This window comes from Helianthus annuus, chromosome 11, assembly GCF_002127325.2.
Source record: "Helianthus annuus cultivar XRQ/B chromosome 11, HanXRQr2.0-SUNRISE, whole genome shotgun sequence".
In the NCBI taxonomy this organism is placed as follows: Eukaryota; Viridiplantae; Streptophyta; class Magnoliopsida; order Asterales; family Asteraceae; genus Helianthus; species Helianthus annuus.
The window spans coordinates 73,025,745-73,050,154 of NC_035443.2; the positions used below are offsets into that span (position 1 = coordinate 73,025,745).

Genomic DNA, 24,410 nt, shown 5'->3' on the forward strand with positions numbered 1-24,410 from the left:
TTCATTTTCTTTTGTTCCTTTGCAGCCCGTCTCTCATTCAGCTTCTCCAAGCAATCTGCAAAATAAAATTGAAAACTTTCAGGAGATAGATGAGTTTTTGCAACATTAATATGTCTTTCTTCCTCCTCATCATCATCACTGTCATCAGTTGGTGATTGATCAATGTCTATTGACTTTTCAGAACTATCATCTGAAAAACTAGAATCAGATGGTGTTTGATCAAACACAGTTGCTCTTTCTGAACTTTCATCGGATGTAACAGACTCTTCTTCTTGATTCTTCACATTAACACCAACCACTTTCATCCATTCTGTAAACAAATCTGGTTCTTTTACAATTTTAGCAATGAAAGCTTTAAATTCCCCATTCTCATCCACAAACATATCCTAGCTAAATCCTTCTGGTAACTTTTCATCATCTTGATTGATTAGACATGCTTTGTTGTCGGCTGAAATGTATTTATCCCAGCTGAAATTTTCTTGATTGACCAAACATGCTCTCTTTGAAGAATCCTCTATTACTTTTCTACCATGAGCCACTTGTGGTTCTTGTTCTTGTTGTTGTTGTTGTTGTTGTTGTTGTTGTTGTTGTTGTCCGACTTGTTGATATATGGCTTTCCGATAGTAATCATCTTTTCCAAACGGATTCTTTGTTCCACTAGCTTCCTGATTTTTGCATTCTCTCTTGAAATGACCTTTCTCCCTGCATCGAAAACAAGTAACTTTAGATTTATCAAAACCTAAAGTAGAAACATGTGCATCCAGAAAATCATTTCTTCCTGTAATCATTTTGAACTTTTCAGCTCTTCTCAGGACACTAGCTAAGCACCATTTGATATCCATGAGCTCCATCTCTTCAGCGTCTATCTGATCGTAATCCTCTTTTGTCAGCATAGGATTGCCGATTCTCCCTGCAACCAAACCTTCATAGGATTGTAGCACAATTGCAAGTAACGCCATGTGATCTTTTGCAATTTCTTCAGAAAAACTTTGACCATCTGGAAGATTCAATGCAATGTTGCACTGTATCACACAACCATTTCCACTTTTTGAACTTTGAGAATGAAAACTTGAAATTGAACTCTTTGGATTAACACTCGGATATGAAGAAAATCCACTGTTGTTGTTTGGACTTTGATCAACATTTTCAGATGAGTTTCCAGCACTAAAAGCAGTTTGTATTTTTGGACTCATTTCTGCCTCTTGAACACTGCCTTTGTAATACATTTTCACATCTTGTTGACTACTAGGATTATTCATCCTTGCAATCTTTTGCTATTCAAGATCTTGTCCTTCAATCTTTTCGATGAACTGAGAAATCGTCAAATCATCATATTCTCCGGTGTTTTTTAAGATAAAAAATGTACCCCACTCTTTCTGAGGTAAAGCATCAGCTAATTTATCAACCCATTCCTCTCGTTCTTTGGTTATGCTTAACAATGACATAGAACGCACTAAGTGGCAATATCTTTCAATCAACTTCTTTGTATCTTCCCCTGGCAGACATGTGAAAAGATCAAATTCTTTCTTAAGCAATGCCTTTTTACTCTTAATCATCTTCTCACTTCCCTCAACCTTGATTTTAAGAGCATCCCAAATTGATCGTGAAGTTTTTCATGTTGAAGCAATACAAAGATGTCTTCTTTAATAGCTTGCTGAAGTAGACTAATCATCATCTTTTTAGCTCTGTACATGTCTTGTTCTTTGTCATTGAATTCAGAGATTTTTTTTTTCAACTCGCAGTTCAGTACGTGGTAGTACATACTTTTTCAAAATACACTCCCAAGATCTCAAATGATTGGCTTGAACCCAGTTTTCAAACCGATCTTTCCAACCGTAATACTCCTCAATGCTCATTAGTTTCGGGGGTTTTTGCATAGTTCCGGTCTCATTTTCCAAGTTCATGTTTTGAGCAATGACAGCCAGAGTAGTCGTGGATGTGGCAAATGCGTTGTAAAATTCTTCACTCATGATTCAGTAACACGGTTATCAAGACAAAAACTTTTCAAGCGAAATCAGTGTCTCAAACGAAATTACTCCAAGCGAGATTACTTCAAGCGAGATTAACCTGCAACAACAAACTTCAAACGGAATTAATCTCTTCAAACGAAATTACCTAATTTCATTTGAATTGTAACCAGTTTCAAACGGAATACTAATTCCGTGCGGAATTACATGATGACATTTCAAGCGGAATTAGGCTTTTGACTTGTTTTCTTGATCTTCGTGCCACGAACAATGCAAGACTCGATACAAGACGAAGTCGACAGACGTATGCACCAACAAAAAAATAAAGCAAATTAGACGTTTGGATAAAAATGACAAAAAAATCACAAAAGTGAAGGACTGTTGTAACACCCGTCTCATTTAATTGAGAATTTAACATAAAAATACGCATTTTTATACCAAATACATTGTTTACAAACAGATTAGACAAAATGGTAAGTTTGCATAGTGATAGAGTTCTAGTTAACTAACTACTAGTTTAAAACATCCAAGGCTTCAAGTTAAGTGTTAACAAAACGAACATTGTCTATAACAAATTTAGATTGACGCGGAAGCTTCAAAACATTGTATGTTCGGTTCTTGTTCCATACTTGATCATTATCCAAGAGCATACAATGAGTACCTAAATTTAAAACCAACACGTAAGTTAGTTTTTATGAGTTAAAAACATAATTAAACAAGTCCCTTGAACAAAACAAACAAAATCCAAAATTTTTGCAGCTGATAGAGCCCTCGCGGGCCGCGACTAAGTCGCTTAAATCCGTCGCGGGCCGCGACCGACGTCGCGTGACGCGACCATGATTCAGCCTTGGTGTCGCGCGACGCGACACCCTAATTTCGACAGCAGGTTGCTTGTTTTGAGCTGCAGATTCCCAGCTCTTAAATTTGTCACAATTCTAACTTCAAACATTCATAACTTTCTATCCGAGCGTCCGTTTTAGGTGATTCTTTTTCCTATGCGCCTGTAATTAAATTACCAACGCGTCTATCAAGATCATTGTGTCAAAAATAGAATGTACGGGCTGAAAGACTATAAATGCCTAATGTATTTATTTGTCCCGTATACTTTTGCACTAATTCAACCACTAACAAATTCTATGACCGCAAGGCGTATTTACCCAACGTCCGGGGCTTACGATCACAGGCGTTTCATTACCAAATCTATGGTTTCACGCTCTTGTGATCCGTCGTCACCAATTGCTATTCAAAACATACTTCTACTACTTACTAAACAATTATTCGACCCGTTTGGCTCATTTATGGAATCCTCCATTTCTAATGACTACCCAACATTTGCTATTCAAGTTGTTGACTTGTTTAACTAATAGTGATCTACGTCACTTTTTACTAACGCTACCATTTCTAAATAACACAATTTCAAGTATCCATAGTTATTCAAATAATATAATGTAACGGAATCACGGTTACATACTTGCATAATTCATAAACATTGGTTTCTAACCATAATTACCCATTCCCGGGCTTGTCAACCTTAGCGTATCACGTCCGTTCCATGGTTTACGCTTTTATACTCAATTTTAATGAGTGACGTATTAGTCACTTCAACACTACAAATTCAACCATTATTCGATCCGTTTGGTTGTTTAATGGAAACCACCATTTTACAACACACCAAACTTATTCTAACCAATATTTGACCCGTTTATCTATCTAGTGATCTTCGTCACTTCAACTAAATACCAACTTCACATATCATAACGAGCATAACGTAACGAAACCGTAGTTACGTACCTTTAAAGCGCTCCTTTCAAACGCGTGTCTCCACCGGCTTGTCCACTTAACGATCCGGATTCCTTGCCTATAGAGTTCAACCATATATTGTTTAGAACTCTTTTCACAACATATCACGCATATTTCATCTCATCATTCTAATATGCGTTTTTATTCAGAATTTTCAATATTTAATCTTCTTTTAGGCATTTCAACAAACACCTAAAGGGCATTATTTTACTAAACCCATAACCAAGGCTGATGACTATTTATTTGGCCAAATTTTAACATCTAACACAAGTTCATATATCAAATTCCACATCAATATTCTGGTTTTACTTCATATAGCTTCAAACAACACTAGTTTGACAATCATGATTCTAGTGTTCATCATGGTTCTATAAAACCCATCAAGCACATATAATGAATGATCATAATTTTCATAGTTTAAACCCTAATTAAACAAACTAATGACTAGGGTTTACTCCTAGACATGATTTCATTACAATTTCATCCAAGTAACAATCATGCAAACTCAGATTTCGAATCTCATGTGTTCATCTAGAAATCAAGATGAGATCGAACCATGAAATTTTACATACCTTATGATCCCTTTACTGCGGTGATCACTATTCTATACTCGGGTTTCGATTTGGAACGGAATTTGGCCTTCAATTTGATCAATTCTAGATAATTAGGGTTTGAGCTTGGGGAGTCTCTCCTCGCTCTGTGTTTGTGCGCGACCAGAACACACCAAGTGTGTGTTTTGGTGTGTTCAATTTTGTTTTTATTAAAACTAGTTAACACATGTTCCACTTTGGTCCCTTATCTTTACTTAAGTTACCAATAAGGGTTTTTAACCAAGTTTCTTTGTTACAACCAGACTTATGACTAACTAGGTTATTTGTTCCTAGTTAGTTTATTTTTTTGTTTATTTTATACTTTATAATTTTAGTATAAAGTTTTATATTTTCTCTTTTCGGGGTGTTACAAGTCTACCCCCTTAAAGAGGTTTCGTCCCCGAAACCTTCTTTACGTGGTTCTTTTGGTTTGGGCCAAACTCACTTAGTTTCGTTTTTCAGACATTATTTCTTTTAGTAAAAATCATCATTTTCCTCGACGCATGCGCCTTCCATGTGTAAGTCCTCATGGACTTTGATGGGTAGTCCGTAGGACAACCCTTAAGTGGTATAAACGATATTAAAATCCCATATTTAATCGGGTAATTGTCTAGAATTAGATAACTACGGTTGCTTGTGTTTCAGGTACATTTGGGGCTTAAAAGTGTGGAAATGAAGCTTCGAATAGGCGCGACTGGATTGGAGTGTGAAAGACGGAGAATAAATGAAAAAAATCAATTATTGGTATGGAAGAATTAAGAGAATAACATTATAGAGGACGAAATTACGAGAACGTAGGCAAAAACGGTGAAGAAAACGGAGTTGAAACAAAAAAGTTATGCTGAAAACAAAATTGCATGCTGAAGCCTACCATAATTTACAGTAGCTACTGTAAATTACGGTAGCCCCTAGCGTTTTTCTTCCACCGTAAGGTAGTAGAGACCCACCGTAAGCCATTCCAAGCCACCGTAAGCTACGGTGGCCACCGTAGCTTACGGTGGAAGCCAGCGAGAAATGTGTAACTTCCCTAATTTATGATGTTTTATGGTGTCTTTTCAAATCCAATCATTCCCAACCGTTTTGAGCAGTCCTTGGAGGCAAAAATAGGTGTTCTTGTGTGGATTTTGGAAGATTCCAACATTGGGTTTGTTGTTTTAATTCCTATGAACAATATAATTGATGTAATGATGATTCACCATACTATGCGCAGCTAATCTCGTTGGTGGTCATCCCGAATGTAAGGTTTTCTCGTGACACTTATGTTTTGTTCTTTAATTTCTGGAATATTAGACTGTGCATGTGTTGTTAGTTTAGTATGGTGTTTGATTGGTTGTTTGTAAACTGTTGATGTATGTTTGATCATAGTTCTAAATCATACGTTCTTGGTGCCGTTGGTAATCGAGATATCATGGGAGGGATTAGGGTTGGATATATGTTGATTGGTCATCGGGTAACAACCTCGCGTTTTAGGAATCCGAGTACTTGGTTCCCTTTCATCACAAACAATTGATCTTACATGAGCCATGTCTATGTGGTTCTTTCCAGTTGAACATTAACGTTAATTGTCACTTAAAACCTGAAACTTGGGATGATCACTATCCTCTTATCCTGTTACAAAACTTAACCTTGATTTGTAATTTAACTTAGTTTAATCTAGTAATTAAAACCAATCGCCAAAATTCTGAATTTACATTTCTTGCAATTTAGTTTGCTTTAGTTAATTTAGACATACATCAAGATAGCACATATTCCACAAACTCCCTGTGTTCGATACCCACTTACCGCTAGCTAATTAGTTGTAATTGGATTAAATTTGCGTGTACCACGACAGCACGTCAAATTTTGGCGCCGTTGCCGGGGAGTAGTGCGCAACGTGTGTTATCTTGTGTATTAGTTAAAAAAATTAAAAATCCCAAAAATATTTTCTTTGATGTTCGTGATTTACACTTGGTAGTTGAGTTGTGTTGTGCAGGATGACAGTGCGTTACACAGATTTCAGCTTCTCTACGTGTATATTGTGCGGGGGTCCACGTCATCCATGTATCGGTTGCCACGAGGCCCGCTACAGGAGGGCACATGGAAAACCGCTGTCTTATGTTTCACAGCTTCCACCTCCATCATACGCTGATGATTATGACTTAGGATGGAGGATGATTATTACTCGGATGGATATGATCGGGACGAGGATGTTTATTATGAGACAAGGACGGATGGTCTATGTTTTTGTTGCGGTCGCGATCACACTTATGATTATGATGTGTGCATGGTGTATTCAGAAAACCCAAAGTATTGGAATAAAAAAATGATGGATGCACACATCTTAAGACCGTATCAGGGATATCGACAATATCATCCTGAAGAATATTCTGAGCCCGAGGGTGTTTATGCTTATCAGACCGAGGAGGAGAAAGAGCTTGCTATATTGGAAGTAACTTTGTCCAAACTCGAGCAGTATTTATCAACACCCAACCTTTCCGATGAAGATCGAATCAACTGTTTAGTTTCTAAATGTCAGAATTTAAAAATGAAGATAGAAATAGAACAACGCCTTTCACCATTACCTGATAATATTAGAGATTTTTCTCACATGAAGGAGAAGGTTGTGGAGGATAATACCACACCAATGAGTCCTTTATCTGATGAAGAGTCACTGGTGGATCAGATGGTGTGTGCAGATGATGAGGCAGAACAGTCTGAGGAGATGAATATGTGTACTGAACCTTTTCCCATATCAGGCATTCAAAATAACAAGTGTGGGGAAGAGGGTTCGAGGAAGAAGATAAGAAGGGTGAAACTACAAGACATTAAGGTATATATCATGAAGTGGATTAGCAAAGCCCGCAAGTGCAGTCTTAACATGCCAATTATACTTACAAATCTATGGAGATGGCATGTAAATTTCCGAGCATTTATTGGAAATGTTTTGGGTAAGTGTGCATTGAGACCACCGTAACGCTTATCAGGTATGGTCTGGCTGAAGACCTTTAAACTTAGTGCTCTCGGGAGGCAGCCCAAGGATGTAGAGTATTGTATTCGTGTTTTGTTTTGTTTTGTTTTGTTTTGTTTTGGTGTTGTGTTTGTGTTTTGGCAGGTTACTACGTTTCAATCCTCGCGGATGCAATGATTCAAGTGTGGGGATGTTTGGCAACATCCCCGCTGAGATATCAGAGAATCCAAGAGATGCTTGTGTTCCTGTCTGATCACCGCTGCTGCACACTACCAACACTGTTGATTTACGGATCAGGTCGTGTTTTGTTCTCATTTTGTGCACCATTGTATATATTCATGTTTATGTTCATGGTTGGGTGGATGGGTGGTGTTTTGATATGTTTAGTGATGGGTTGTGAAAGTTGGTGGTGTTTTTAGTAATAAGAATAAAAAAACAAAAAGAAATTTGGGTTTAAGTGGAAAAGCTACAATTGATTTTGTAGTGGTTTAAGCGATCTTCCCTTCAAACCCATACATTGGGGACAATGTATCCCAAGTGTGGGGATGAGGGGAAATTTTGAAAAAAAATATGAAAATTTTAAAATCAAGCGAAAAATGGTCCAAACTGAACAGTTGAGTATTAAATTGCATGACACACCGGCAACCCATATCCCCTTGTTCTTTCTTGGTGAGAGTTGAGCCACTACTTGAATTTATTAGAATACATTTTTTCTTGATGAGAGTGGCAATGGGTGGTGGTGAACTTGTGCTTGAATGCGGTTTGAGGCCTTAGCTTGATATGCATGTGAAAAGGATAAGGGCAATTAGGTAGCCTCGTCTTGGTGTGTGCGAGTGTGGGATTTGGGGGGTTGGACCTCATAAGTTATATATATGAGCACTAGTGCTAATACCCGCGAATTTCGCGGTGTTTAGAAATGATATGATTTTTTAAAGAAAAAAATTACGTTTATACTAATCATAAAGAAATTGTACGCATGGCTTATTTCGGAAATATGAAGTTAAAGATTAAAATACGAAAAAATCACATGTCTTTAAAATTTCTTTATACATCATATTTATTTATCTGTATAAAGGAAATATAAAACATGTAAATAACTAAATATCATTACAAAAGCATGACTAAGAATTTTAAAGGAACGTGATCAAAGCTGGGCAAATATCCATTGCTTCCATGTTCTAGTTGGTATGTAAAATTAAAATTGTATCCTTGTGCACGGAGCAGTCCATCTCCAACTTTTAAAAGCCACTGTCACCCAAATTAACCTACTATTAGACCTTGCATAAATGAGAATATGAATAACTCAGATATTCTAAAACAAAATAAAATGAAATGAAAGAATAAAAGAATGACATTGGGATTATGATGGCTCATCATTTCATCTCAATGCAAATTGATCCCCAAGCTAATTCGTTGAACTTGTGAAACTGAGAATTCCACATTTTTTTTGCAGATCACCAAATGTTGATATCAAATAGCATGCAGACAAAATAATAACAATAATGATATAAAATAAACCAAGATATCATGCTTTGTAATCCTATTTAAACATATACTTCCATTCAGCATCTTTAATTAGCAATAACATGATCAATAAAGCTTACACAACATATCAAATAAAAGCACAAACACCATAAGTTGCTTCAAATTCTTTGATTATATAGAAAAAACCCTGGTTAACAGTTTTACAAAACATTTAAGTTCACCAAACAGAGAATAAGCATAAAATTTGGAAGCAATCTCACAACTAATCAAAGGAACAAATGTTTGTACCTAATTAAGAAGACTGGATTATGCCATTAAAAACTTCATTTAAACCCAACCTCACGTATGTATTGTCACCAATACTCAAAACTATACATCTTTAGCTAAACAGGTGGTGTCCGTGTCAAGAAAGTAAGTTTGTGAGTCGACCTGTTTAACCCATGTATTTGTTTTTTAGTTTCATAAGATGTGTTCTATTAAAAATGATATGGCATAGTTTAAACATAATTGCTTCAAAAAATTAAGAAAGTATGTAAATAGAATTTAAATGTTTTAATATGTATAGATTACCGGTTAAACAGGCCGCATACGTGTCAACCCATGAATACACTTGTCCTGATCGGGTTCACGCTTATGACACGATTCTCAAGTTCATGTCGTTTTTGGGATAACGCAAACGTGGCCCATTTAGAATCTGAATTGCATGCTCCTAGGCACAATAAAGTATGTAGTATAAAAATTAACTCACAACTTGAGTGCCTTGCTAACTTGTTTTATCAAAACCAAAGACCCATTTTCTCCAATGGCTTTAGTATTCATATGTCCTCCTAAAATTCGGCAAGATAAACTATATTGAACAGAAGATTAACACATGTAAGAAAGCTTTTCGGACCGTTAAAATTCGATTCATATATAAATAATCACTATAGATATTTCAAATAAAAGGCACTTACAAACATAACTTTATTTGGTTAAATATATTACATCATAATATCTGTTTACAATCCAATATAATTTGAACGAATATCTTTTCCACTGGGAATTCAAGAACTGATGTTACATCATAATATCATTAAAGTTATTTCAAGTAGAAGGTATTTACAAACATCCCTTTTCACTTTTAAAAAAAAGTCCATTTTGACCCGTTACCTGTTATGACCCATTACCCCGACTGTTCCAGTACTTATTTATAAACAGGTTGAAACACAAAAAGGCTTCCAATAAGCTATCCTATATATTCAACCGGTCTTTTTCGAGCCATCGGTGAATGCAATTTTGCCATCTACCTTTCTTATTTTAAGATTCTATGACTTATGTCCCTTAGACTACTATATGGGTACCCGACTACTTAAGATTGTGCTTTCAAAATAAATGTTGGAATAAGGTATCAGTTAGAGGAAATAAAATTTTAAACCTAAGATATGAAGCCAAAATTTCCTTTAAACTTGTGTGAGAATTCTTTATCAACATTAACCATTTTACCCCTTAATCTCCCCAGATCTACCCTGCCACCAAAATCCACCAAATCTTTGTCAAAGTTTCCACCAAAACCTTTATTCATGTGAATTTCATTTGAGCTCCAATTTGATGAAATCAACACAATGAAGTTCCAAAATTGGTAAGAAAAAGGTTGTAGAAAGAAACCAAAATGGCAGTTTTTTTGAAGTGATTCCTTTGAAAACCCTAAACCACATATGTAGTTACATCGAACCCAACAAATATGAGACCTTTTGATTCATTCTACTAAAAAATTCATCTATAATGTATTTTCAAAGCATGAGACCTTTTGATTAATTTTATTAAAAAAACTCGAGTTCTTCATTAAGTGAAGTTATAATTGTAAGATCAAAGTTGTTTGAACAACCCAGCCCGTTTAACAGGTTACCCAACTTGATCCACCCAACTTGCTAACTCAATTTATAAGCAATGCCTCATCTTGCATTCTAAGTAGTTAATGCGGTAAAAAATCAAAATCGGTCAAGGACACCGATATTTTAGATATCTATTATCGCGGTGGGATATCGGTAATTTTAATATCATGCTGAATTTATATATATAGCAATATAACACTATCAATTCCGTATACTCTCCTACCAAATAAACATAGATGAAAAAATATCTCAGATGGTAGATTGAACATTATGAATACCGTACCTATTTTGAATGAAAAGAGGTTTAATGGTGCTATTGTTATGCATCATTAGTTTATCCCTTTCATACATGATGAGTCAGCAAGCAAATATGCACGAGTATGCCAAATATATGCCGTATTCTGCAGGAAATCAATACCCATAAAAAAATAATTTTATTAATTTACTGTACCAAGACCACATGATTCATATGGGTTAAATAGTGTAGGAACCGTTCACGTAATTTAAATAAAATAAACAAAATTAATTTACCGATTACAATACAGAAATGAGAAAGCAGAAAATTACAGTACAATTACAACTGAAATAAAAAGAAATACAAGAACTTAGATGAAGAAGAAGGCTGAGGCACGTGTACACACGCTTCCCTTAAAACAAATTCCGAGTCTCCCAAGAGTACTCGTTTTGTTTCCCAGGGTACAACAGCCGAAGCAGCGGTACTGCCGGAGTTCGCCTACAACCCGAAGGTTACCTTGAAACTTGCAGGAAGAAAATGATCAGAAGTTTGTAGAGACTTGTTTGCATATAGCTGTTGTTGCTAGTGTCCCTCTGCTGTGGGTATGGAGCTGTATTTATACAGCTCCTAGGTTGAAACAGTCAAAAACAAATTAAAGAGAGGTTTAAATTGCATTAAACGTCTCCAATGCAATTTAATACGTCATTTAATTCTCAGTCAAAGCTTATTAACTCGTCAGTTACGAAGCTGGACTGAAACTGCACTGTCATTCAATGCTGGAAGCTTGTGCGTGCACGCCCAGGTCTGCATGCCCATGCGCGGTGCGTCCTCTTGGCTCACTGCCATGCGCGCATGCGCCACGTCACCTGTGAACCCATACGAGCGCGCCACACAGTCGCGCCGTATTGGCTCACTCTAGTGCGCCGCGCACGACACAGCAGGACCCAAGCACCATGCGCGCAATCGCGCGCCTCCGTGCCATGTGTACTCGCGCACGCATGCGCATGACTGCCACGTCATGCGCCGCATCACCTACCACTTGGTCCTTGCAACCCTTGTGCTCCACCACGCGCACGTGGTAAAAAATACAAAGTGCGCCATCAAAGCGCCACATTGCGCCTCATCGCTCAGGCCACGCGCGCGCGCGAGCGTGTGCGAGTGCGAGTGCGAGTTAGGGTGCTCCGCACCCTTCGCGAGGACACTAGTGTGTGCTTCCATGAAACAATAAGGATGGAGAGTTCCACCTTAAATACCCATTTAGGTTCCATCTCTCCTCCTATGTGGGACAAGGTGCGACTTTCTCTTTAGTTTCAGCATTGGATGTTCCAAACACCCAACTTTGAGCATCGATATCTCATTCATCTTAGCTCCGTTTTGGACGTGGTTTAGTTCGTTGCGAAGCTCTTCCAACATAGAACACAAACCACAAATAAATATATAAAACCCGCTTATTTTATTATATTTATTTCTAGTCCAAAATAGGAAAAAATCATTTTCCTATATTTGTGAAAATGCTATTTTCACCTATTTTTCCAACAATCCCCCACATGAAAAATGCTATTTTCATCAAATTTCCAACAATCCCCCACATGTATGGAAATGGATCTTTTCCTTACACTTTTCAACGATAAACTTCGACAGTTGAGTATTGCAAGATAGGTAGGTTGAAGCCTTTGAACCTTCTTTTGTGAAGCATACTTAGCTTACTAGCGGTTTGTAGACGCGATGTCCTTGAACATACCCCCATTTATGTAAACGACATTACACTTCACACAATACTCTCCCTGGTTTGGCCAACTCCTCATTGTCGTGTCCTATTATGGTCCTGGAACACTAGCCTGGTTCTGCGAGAGTTCTAGGATTTGCGCACCCCACAAATCCATTTGAAGCGACCCCACTTCTCTCTGACATAGGTGATTCCCATGAATCATTAAAAGCACCATGGTTATTTGATTTCCCGAAATTGTTAACCTTAATATGCTTAGCCTCACTTCAATGTCACTGATTGGAATGGACTAGGAAGTATATAACTCCCTTTTATGTTGTTTGGGGTACTCCCCCACAGTGACCGTTTTGGTAATATGATTAAGTTGTCCTATTGAACTTAGATCTTGGGATCTCCAGTCAACTAAGTTAGGTTTCCCTCATATTCCCATTTACCACGGGCTTTAGTCCCATTCCTCTTGACGACGTTTCTACTAACTCTCTGCTTAAGCCTTTTGTAAACGGGTCCGCAATGTTATCCGCTGATCTCACATAATCAATTGTGATAACACCCGTTGAGAGTAGTTGTCGTATCGTGTTATGCCTACGTCGCATATGCCTTGATCTGCCATTGTACATCAAGCTTTGAGCTCTGCCAATCGCTGATTAGCTATCACAATGTACACATATGGCTGGCAAAGGCTTTGGCCATCTTGGAATATCTTCCACGAATTGACGTAGCCATTCCGCTTCCTCGCCTGACTTATCCAAGGCAATAAATTCAGATTCCATTGTGGATCTTGCTATGACCGTTTGCTTAAAAGACTTCCAAGCAATAGCAGCTCCTCCAAGTGTAAACACGTAACCACTTGTCGATTTGGAATCTTTATTATCCGATATCCAGTTTGCATCAGTGTATCCTTCGATCACTGCTGGTTGTCGGGTATAATGCAGTCCATAATCTCTTGTGTATCTTATGTATCTAAGCACCCTCGTGATAGCTTTTCCAATGATCCGCGCACGGATTGCTGGTGTATCTACTTAGCCTACTCACCGCATAAGCCAAGTCGGGTCTAGTACATGTCATTAGATACATGAGACTGCCAATAATTCTTGAATACTCTAACTGAGCCACTCCATCTCCTTTATTTTTCTTGAGATGTTGTGAGGTATCAACTGGAGTTCGAGCTACACTCGTGTCTCCCGAGTTGAATTTTTCAAGAATTTTATCCACATAGTGAGATTGACTTAACACAAGACCATCTTGGGTTCTTATGATCTTTAATCCAAGAATCACATCCGCTAAACCCATGTCTTTCATGTCAAATCTCGCTTTCAACATGCTTTTAGTAGCTTTGATAATTTTATCATTACTCCCAATGATAAGCATATCATCTACATAAAGACATAAGATCACATAACCTTCATTTGTGTCTTTGAAATAAACACATTTGTCGCACTCATTTATTTTGAAACCATTGTCAATCATGACATGATCAAACTTTTTGTGCCATTGTTTTGGTGCTTGCTTCAAGCCATACAAAGACTTGACGAGTTTACATACTTTACCCTCTTGACCTGGGGCGGAGAAACCTTCAGGTTGCTCCATGTAAATCTCTTCTTCTAAATCGCCATTTAGAAATGCGGTTTTAATGTCCATTTGGTGAACTTACAAATTTCTTAAAGCCGCTATAGCAAGAACCAATCTAATCGAGGTTATGCGTGTCACAGGCGAGTAGGTATCAAAGTAATCTAGACCTTCCTTTTGTCTAAATCCTTTAATCACCAACCTAGCCTTGTATTTATCAATACTTCCATCAGTTTTCATCTTCCTTTTGAATATCCAACGATATCCAAGTGGTTTGCAACCAGGTGGAAGATCTACTAACTCCCAAGTATGATTTTGCAATATAGAATCTATTTCATTTCTTATTGCTTCTTTCCATTGAGGTCCTTCTGAAGAGGAAACTGCTTCGCGATATGTATTGGGCTCGCCCTCAACCATATAGCTAACGAAGTCTGGACCAAAGGATTTTTCAACCCTTGGCCTTTTACTTCGCCTACGATCACTTTCTTCAACCTCAGGTCGTTCATGTGTCTTATCATGAACTACCTCCTCAATTGGTGTAAAAGAGCTTTCACCTACTTCAAAAGTAGGTGTTGATGACGTTGCATGTTTCTTTTTTTTTTTTTTTTTTTTTTTTTTAAAGAAACACATTTTCAAAGTAAGACACAACGTTAGGATTCACCTCCATGATAGTGTTTACGTGTACATCAGGATTCTTGGACTCATGTACAAGAAAGCGATGTGCACTACTTTGATGCGTATACCCAATGAATATGCAATCAACAGTTTTGGGTCCTATCTTAAGAGCCTTAGGAGGTGGTACAATCACCTTTGCTAGGCACCCCCACACTTTCAAGTATTTGTATGAAGGTTTCTTCCTTTTCCATAACTCATATGGAGTTTCGTCTCTCTTTTTGAGTGGTATCTTGTTCAAAAGATAATTAGCCGAGAGAATGGCTTCCCCCCACATTTCCTGGCTCACCCCAGAACTTATCAACATGGCGTTCATCATTTCTTTCAATGTGTGGTTCTTTCGTTCCGCCACGCCATTTGATTGTGGAGAATAAGGAGGTGTACACTCATGTACAATGCCACTTTTTGCGCATAAATCGGCAAAAGGTGCAACATATTCGCCTCCTCGGTCGCTTCGCAAAGCTTTTATCTTCTTTTGAAGTTGATTCTCAACTTCATTTTTATACAAGATAAATTTATTTATTGCTTCATCTTTACTTTTTAGTAAATATACATAGCAATATTTAGTACTATCATCAATAAACGTGATGAAGTATTTATTTCCACCTCTTGTGGGTACCGCTTTTAAATCACAAATATCAGTGTGAATTAAATCAAGGGGTTCGGTTATTCGTTCAACCGATTTTGATGATGATCTTGTAAGTTTGGATTCAACGCATGTTTCACATTTATAGTGTGAATCAATATGGAATGTTGGTATACAATTTAAATTGATTAAACGGCGTATTGAATTAAAATTTACGTGACCTAATCTACCATGCCATTTATTCGAATAAGAAAACTCAAGCATATAAGTAGAAGTAGTAGCAATTTTATTCATGTTTTTCTTGACTGCCATTACATTCAACTTAAACATTCCATTTTGGGAATAGCCCTTGCCTACATACATTCCTCGTTTAGTTAGTACAAATTGATCGCTCTCAAAAACTAAACGAAATCCAAACTTATTAAGCAACCAACCCGAGACTAGGCTCTTGCGCAAGTCTGGGACATATAACACGTTGCTTAGAGTGAGCTCCTTCCCTGAAGTCCACTTCAAAATCACCGTTCCTTCACCCTTGATGTCCGTGGTGGCTGCATTTCCCATGTACAGCTTCTCATCTCCCGCAAGCTCCTTGAAGGTGGTAAACATGCTCCTGTCTGGGCATACATGACGGGTCGCTCCCGTATCAACCCACCATCCTTTTGGAGTGTTGGTCACAGCATTGACCTCATCCAACATTGCGGTTTTGTCGGAAATCATTGCCACCAAAGGCATTCCGTCTTCATCCACCATGTGCGCACGCTCACGCTTTGGTTTCTTGCATTGATTAGCCCGATGCCCCGACTCGTCACAGTTGTAACAAGTCCCTTGGAACGTCTGAGGTTTCTTTTTCACAAACCCTTTCTTCGGTCCAAGGTTGCTAGCCTTTGCTTTCCCTTTGTCCTTTTTCCCCTTGCCCTTCGCGCCCTTAGAGGATTGCCCATGCTCAACCAAATTTGCGCTAGCACTAGTCTGCGCAAGGCTGCCTTTTAGGGCAATTCTATTGTCCTCTTCAATCCGAAGACGAACAATAAGGTCCTCTATAGTCATCTCCTTTCGTTTGTGTTTAAGATAATTCTTAAAATCAACCCAACTAGGAGGTAACTTTTCAATCATCGCTGCCACTTGGAATGTCTCGCTAAGTGTCATGCCTTCCGCAGAGATGTCATGAAGTATAATTTGGAATTCTTGGACTTGATTCATAACTGTTTTAGAATCAACCATTTTGAAATCCAAAAAACGGGCTACCACAAATTTCTTTGTGCCAGCATCCTCCATTTTGTACTTCTTGTCCAAGGCATCCCAAAGCTCTTTGGAAGTCTTGACGTTGTAGTACACATTATACAACGCATCTGACAGGCCGTTTAACACATAGCCACGACATATGAAATCCGAATGCTTCCACGCATCTACCGCGCACTGTCTTTGTGGGTCGGTCTCCCCTTCCCCAGGTTGGGGAGCGGTTTCCGTTAAGAACCTCGCAAGGTTCATGGTGGTCAGGTAGAAGAACATCTTCTGCTGCCACCGCTTGAAGTGTAGACCCGAGAACTTCTCGGGTCGTTCAGATTGATTAGCCACTGTGGACGCTCCCATAGTGGTGGCGTTTAGGAGGGTTCCCGTCACAACATTTGTGGTGTTGTTAACGTTGACATTATCGTTCGTCATGCTGAAAAAATAAAATTTTTAAAAGTTTAGTCAAAAATTCCGATTTACGCAAAAACCAGAAGTAAACAATTAAATTTTAATTTTACCACATATTTACTGTTTAGGCTTCTAAGTCCAACTTTGAAGACCAAAAAACAGAAATTTTAATAATTATAACTTACTGATTGGCTTCTAAATCCAACTTTGAAGACCAAGTCAGAAAGTTTTTAGCAAGTTTTTTTAGGACAACCTGAATGTAACCAAAATGGTTTTCAACCAAAGTCGCTCCTTTGAAGATGAAAACAAAAAAAAAATCTGTTTTTAAAACACAAACTGAGTGAAAACAAAACTGGTTTGAATCACAAACAGAATGGTTTTGATTACACAAACGGTTTTAAAAATTTGTTTTAAGATTGTAGGAACCGCTCGCGTAATTTAAATAAAATAAACAAAATTAATTTACTGATTACAATACAGAAATGAGAAAGCAGAAAATTACAGTACAATTACAATTGAAATAAAAAGAAATACAAGAACTTAGATGAACAAGAAGGCTGAGGCACGTGTACACACGCTTCCCTTAAAACAAATTCCGAGTCTCCCAAGAGTACTCGTTTTGTTTCCCAGGGTACAACAGCCGAAGCAGCGGTACTACCGGAGTTCGTCTACAACCCGAAGGTTACCTTGAAACTTGCAGGAGGAAAATGATCAGAAGTGTGTAGAGACTTGTTTGCATATAGCTGTTGTTGCTAGTGTCCCTCTGCTGTGGGTATGGAGCTGTATTTATACAGCTCCTAGGTTGAAACAGTCAAAAACGAATTAAAGAGAGGTTTAAATTGTATTAAACGTCTTCAATGCAATTTAATACGTCATTTAATTCTCAGTCAAAGCTTATTAACTCGTCAGTTACGAAGCTGGACTGAAACTGCACTGTCATTCAATGCTGGAAGCTTGTGCGCGCGCGCCCAGGTCTGCATGCCCATGCGCGGTGCGTCCTCTTGGCTCAAGTCCATGCGCGCGTGCGCCACGTCACCTGTGAACCCATACGAGCGCGCCACACAGTCGCGCCGTATTGGCTCACTCTGGTGCGCCGCGCACGACACAGCAGGACCCAAGCACCAAGCGCGCAACCGCGCGCCTCCGTGCCATGTGTACTCGCGCGCGCATGCGCATGACTGCCACGTCATGCGCCGCATCACCTACCACTTAGTCCTTGCAACCCTTGTGCTCCACCACGCACACGCGGTCAAAAATACAAAGGCGGCTCTCAAGCTGTGATGCGAAGTGCAAAGTGCGCCATCAAAGCGCCACATTGCGCCTCATCGCCCATGCCACGCCACGCCACGCGCGCGAGTGTGTGCGAGTGCGAGTGCGAGTTTGGGTGCTCCGCACCCTTCGCGAGGACACTAGTGTGTGCTTCCATGAAACAATAAGGATGGAGAGTTCCACCTTAAATACCCATTTAGGTTCCATCTCTCCTCCTATGTGGGACAAGGTGCTACTTTCCCTTTAGTTTCAGCATTGAATGTTCCAAACACCCAACTTTGAGCATCGATACCTCATTCATCTTAGCTCCGTTTTGGACGTGGTTTAGTTCGTTGTGAAGCTCTTCCAACATAGAACACAAACCCACAAATAAATATATAAAACCCACTCATTTTATTATATTTATTTCTAGTCCAAAATAGGAAAAAATCATTTTCCTATATTTGTGAAAATGCTATTTTCACCTATTTTTCCAACAAATAGTGCCATACCCTTAATTGGAAATGAGCCAACTCTTGTGCTATGTACCCAAGAAGCATGAATGAAAAATCATCTCATTTATGGTCAATAAAGAATTATGAAAATTTAACTGTACCTGTTTTGAATGGAAAAAAATGTCGGTGCTATTGTTGTGCGTCAGCATGCCTTCAAATATTCGTGAAGTAGATGACCCTCTACAAACACCAAGCATCAAAATCACGGACAAAAGCCCAATCGAAACCACAAGTACCGTCATTGTTCATAATTGATTGAAAAACAAAGCGCAATCTTCAACAAAATCATATATTTTAGGGGTTCAAACAGAATTACTGATTAGCGGAACAGATAAGAAGGTATAATAAATGTATGAATCTGAAAGATAAACAAACCTTAAATCATAGAAACGATCAATCTCCCAAAACACTCGAATCAAAGAAAAATAATCTCAATCAAGCAAAAGTTGAAATCATACGAACCCACACAAAATTAGAACAATGAGCATACCTTCAATCAAGTAAGAAAGATCACGATGATTAACAAAAATGTTTGTTTCTATATAGTTATGAAAGAAAGAGAGAATAATATAATCTTAAAGTAATAATCACAGAGAATTTTGGAACTTGGAAGTGCATATTCAAGGTGATAGATAATTCTACATTTATCCTTAACTCACTATCTTTCTACAGCTTAGAGCATTTTCAGCCAAGTCTCTATCGTCATCTATATAATTCAACTAAAAAGCACCATTTTATCTAAACTTGTTTATTTTTTAAAAACAACTCATATCCGACTCTCCATAACATTATTCCAAAATGCACAGCCTCTTATGAGTTTTGACTTTGTTAGCTTGTTTAAGTAATTTTAGATACTTCTTTTCAACATAATGAAGGCCGAGTAACACATTAAAAAAAAACCTTGATTCGAAGCAACGACATAATAGAATAACACATTTCATAGTCAATCTCAGGCCAACATCTATTCTAAGAGTCTAAAAGATCATATTTCCAAGCAAACAAACAATTTTCACATATAGATATGATCATCTTCCCAAAAATTCCCACACTACCACATACCTATGATATTTAACATTGTTGAATCGATGAAGACAGAACCGGATGACATCCATTTTCAGGTAGAGCGCGGACAAATGAAATGATACCCTGCAAGTTTTTCCGTTAATGAAGTTGACCATACCCTCCCAAAGGCCATGCCGAAATTCCTCAAAAGACTCAAAGTAACCTTGTATACCACCTCGGTACCACTCTTTGGTGGTTCCCCTGTTATCTGAAATAAATAAGTAATACGTATGTGGATTAATTAATTAATGAACATAAAACTAAATCATGCATTTACTAACCTCTAGTAATTTTTAAGGGATATATCAAAAGATAACAAAAAAAAAACATACTGAGGCATCTACGAACATTGTATTACAAAAAAAAAAAAAAAATTCAAATCAATTACAAAAGAAACCATAAATTTTTGTTTGTATCGATCATATACCATACCCGTGCTCCGTCTGTTGTCCAGAACAGTGGCTCTGGTTGTAAACTTGCACCCGATTATCCGTTTCTTTAAAGTCAGAATCTTCCAATATAACTACAATGACATGTTTTGGTTACAGAATATTTATACACAAACGTACTAACATGATGATTATCCCGATATCTTGCCACTTGATCAGATGTTGCGTGCACTTCAAAATATTGGGTTATAACTTGTGTTGGTTTCATAATGAAAAATTGTTACTGTAGGAAAGTATTCAAAACAATTTAGTTTTCCTCTCTAGAATTTCCATATCATTCATTATTGAGAAAAAAAACTCACAGTACACGTTCGTCTATCAATATCACATAAAACCCCCAATCTAAATTAGGTAAAAAATCAACCTGCTTAGCCATTGGAGAAGAAGATGACTACAAATTTTTACTCGCTGGTCTCATTGAGGAACAACGGGATCTCTTTTCCGGCTGACGATTTCGCCTCCTGGTCTGACAATTTCCCGTTGGTGTTCTCAGACAACATGAACTGAACCATTGGCGAAATATATACCAACAGATTCTGTAATCAAAATCAAAATATCAGTAAGAGAAAAATGAATGTGAAGAATATTTGAAATCAGATAACGACCTTGAAACCATAGCCAACCATCAGCGTTGTTGTAATAAAAAACACAATAACATAAACATACACATCTCATATATACATACCTTTTTGTAGACGATCGAAGACATTGAAGATATAGGTAATAATCAGTGATATACCTGGGTTGAAGGGAGGGTGGTGGACCTTTCAAGATGTGACATAATCAAAAAGAAAAGGATGAATGATCTTCAACGTCATCGAGGATTTGTAGCCGATGGAGATCTGGAAGGAGAGTGTTGGAGATTGGAGCGAAGGAGAGTGGCGATGATTCTAAAGAAAGATCTATGCAGAGTTCTAAAGAGCGGAGAAAGAGAGGAGTAAAGAATCTAGGGTTTGAGGAGGCGATGGGAAGAGAGAGAGAGAGAGAGGCGTATGTGGAAGGAGACAGGAGAAACCCTAGGTCTATGCGAATGAAACGTAAGAAGTCGGGTTATAATGACCCGGTTGTGTTATTCGGATCCCGTGTTCGGTTCACATCAAGGGGAATGAAGAGTTTAGAGAAATGGCGGGAAAATGAGCTTTAGAGGCCCTAGGAGGAGGACATGTGTCCCCTAATTAAGGATTTTATTAGGTTGTATAGATGATTAATGGTTCTGAAGATGTAACCTGTCTGTTCGATTCTTCAATGATAACAAAAAAAATTACAGATTGAAATATTAAGTATTATTAAAGGAATAAAATACATACCGTCGATGTTCGAAGAATCGGTATAAGAGCTGATGAAGAATCGAACAATAGAAAGGAAAAAAAACCCTAAAATCAGTGATAAGAACAAAAAAAATACAGATTTAAAGATTACGTATTAGAGGAATAACATACATACCGTCGATGTTCGAAGAATCGGTATAAGAGCTTATGAAGAATCCAACAATAGAAAGGAAAAAAAACCCTAAAATTAGTCATAAGAACAAATAAAATTACAGATTCAAAGATTGCGTATTAGAGGAATAACATACATACCGTCGATGTTTCAAGAATCGTTGTTAGATCTGATGAAGAATCGAACGATATAAAGGTAAAAAACCCCTAAAATCACAAAGAGTATAAGAGAAGAAAGGTGAATGGGAAAGTTGATCGATTTGTTCTCTTAAATATGGACCGAAGATTGAGGATCCGAATTAGTTGCTGGATCCTGTGTCGGGTTATTCAAGGGAAATGAGGAGAATGAACATTTTGGCGGGAAAATGAGATTTAGAGGCCCTAGAAGGGGGACATGTGTCCCCTAATTAAGGCTTTTATTAGGTTGTATAGATGGTAGCGAGAGGGGCGGGGGTTTGGACTTTAGTAGCCCATTTGAGCTTTGAGCCGATCTTTTGTTAACCCGTGCCTACTTTCCCTTAAAAAATTAACCCGTATTTGACTCGGTCTATTAGTATAATCATCTTGTTCCAGTATGCTTGTTTGTTATGTTTGTTAAATCGAAAGAAAAAAAAAAAGAAAAAAAAGAGATATGAAAAGAAAAGAAAAAAAAAAGAAAAAGCAATGAAAAATGAAAAAAAAAATGAATGAGATAGTTTGTATATAGTTGTTTATGTTTTGTTTTAGTTAGAAATAAAAGACCGGGTTGAATCGTTAGCTACTTCGCATATGTATTTCCATTTCCAACCCATTTGCCTTGCCACGTTACAACCTCTAAGATCATTTGATTCACGTGCATGTTTAGCAAATCATTTAGGCGAAGGACCGATATAATTAGAAGCTTATTGTCGTGCAACCACCCGTTTGCTTTTAGTGTGATCTAGCTTATCTTTGCTAGTTATTGCTTGTCGCCGAGAGGAGAGTTTTGTGAGGGGTGTGTCATGTGCAATTTTTAGAAAGAGTTAGTAAATGAGAACATTTGTTTGCTTGGTTTGTGCTTGATCACTTAAGTAAATTGTCGTTTGTTTAAATGAGATGCTTAGGGGCAAGCAACGGTTAAGTGTGGGGATGTGACGGGTAGTCCGTAGGACAACCCTTAAGTGGTATAAACGATATTAAAATCCCACATTTAATCGGGTAATTGTCTAGAATTAGATAACTACGGTTGCTTGTGTTTCAGGTACATTTGGGGCTTAAAAGTGTGGAAATGAAGCTTCGAATAGGCGCGACTGGATTGGAGTTTGAAAGACGGAGAATAAATGAAAAAATATCAATTATTGGTATGGAAGAATTAAGAGGATAACATTATAGAGGACGAAATTACGAGAACGTAGGCGAAAACGGTGAAGAAAACGGAGTTGAAACGAAAAAGTTATGCTGAAAACAAAATTGCATGCTGAAGCCTACCGTAATTTACGGTAGCTACCGTAAATTACGGTAGCCCCCAACATTTTTCTTCCACCGTAAGGCAGTAGAGACCCACCGTAAGCCATTCCAAGCCACCGTAAGCTACGGTGGCCATCGTAGCTTACGGTGGAGGCCAGCGAGAAATGTGTAACTGCCCTAATTTATGATGTTTTATGGTGTCTTTTCAAATCCAATCATTCCCAACCGTTTTGAGCAGTCCTTGGAGGTGAAAATAGGTGTTCTTGTGTGGATTTTGGAAGATTCTAACATTGGGTTTGTTGTTTTAATTCCTATGAACAATATAATTGATGTAATGATGATTCACCACACTATGCGCAGCTAATCTCGTTGGTGGTCATCCCGAATGTAAGGTTTTCTCGTGACACTTATGTTTTGTTCTTTAATTTCTGGAATATTAGACTGTGCATGTGTTGTTAGTTTAGTATGGTGTTTGATTGGTTGTTTGTAAACTGTTGATGTATGTTTGATCATAGTTCTAAATCATACGTTCTTGGTGCCGTTGGTAATCGAGATATCATGGGAGGGATTAGAGTTGGATATATGTTGATTGGTCATCAGGTAACAACCTCGCGTTCTAGGAATCCGAGTACTTAGTTCCCTTTCATCACAAACAATTGATCTTACATGATCCATGTCTATGTGGTTCTTTCCAGTTGAACATTAACGTTAATTGTCACTTAAAACCTGAAACTTGGGATGATCACTATCCTCTTATCCTGTTACAAAACATAACCTTGATTTGTAATTTAACTTAGTTTAATCTAGTAATTGAAACCAATTGCCAAAATTCTGAATTTACATTTCTTGCAATTTAGTTTGCTTTAGTTAATTTAGACATACATCAAGATAGCACATATTCCACAAACTCCCTGTGTTCGATACCCACTTACCGCTAGCTAATTAGTTGTAATTGGATTAAATTTGCGTGTACCACGACAGCACGTCAGACTTTAACTTGTGTCTTGTATTTCTTATTTTGCCGCCTACTCGGCCTAATTGCCACTTGACCACTCAATAGTATGAGTTCGTCAATATGCTTATTCTATATTACCCTATATTGCCAAGTGTTTTATGTAAATCACAACACTATTTTGACCTTGGGTGATCTTATCGGTTAGTCTGATTAGTCACCGTCACCTCATGCCTC

General features: G+C 37.8%; 1 protein-coding gene and 1 long non-coding RNA gene across 15 annotated transcripts; both read right to left on the reverse strand.

Annotated features, from left to right (window-relative positions):
* Nucleotides 1-2,430: 2,430 nt before the first annotated feature.
* Nucleotides 2,431-4,471, reverse strand: LOC110892097. Its single transcript, XR_002565830.1, has 3 exons — nt 4,340-4,471; nt 3,759-3,825; nt 2,431-2,628 (listed from the first exon to the last, which is right to left on the reverse strand). It is a non-coding gene; the product is annotated as an uncharacterized LOC110892097 (long non-coding RNA).
* A 3,814-nt stretch (nt 4,472-8,285) lies between these two features.
* LOC118483808 lies at nt 8,286-21,391 on the reverse strand. Of its 14 annotated transcripts, XR_004871685.1 has the most exons (9): nt 21,043-21,391; nt 20,722-20,893; nt 20,341-20,431; nt 19,906-20,116; nt 19,222-19,336; nt 18,948-19,026; nt 10,944-11,061; nt 8,658-9,636; nt 8,286-8,552 (listed from the first exon to the last, which is right to left on the reverse strand). XR_004871685.1 is itself a non-coding variant. In XM_035979431.1 (7 exons), exons 2-6 carry the CDS (start codon nt 20,731-20,733, stop codon nt 10,990-10,992), a joined length of 465 nt encoding a protein of 154 aa, XP_035835324.1. In that variant the 5' UTR covers nt 20,734-20,893; nt 21,097-21,383; the 3' UTR covers nt 8,300-8,552; nt 10,944-10,989. The 14 variants fall into 14 exon arrangements, 5 of the variants coding, with proteins under 5 accessions (XP_035835324.1, XP_035835323.1, XP_035835322.1 ...); XR_004871684.1 differs by lacking the exon at nt 19,222-19,336 and having other exon boundaries at nt 8,658-9,498; nt 21,043-21,390; XR_004871683.1 differs by lacking the exon at nt 19,222-19,336 and having other exon boundaries at nt 21,043-21,390.
* Between the last annotated feature and the right edge of the window lie 3,019 nt (nt 21,392-24,410).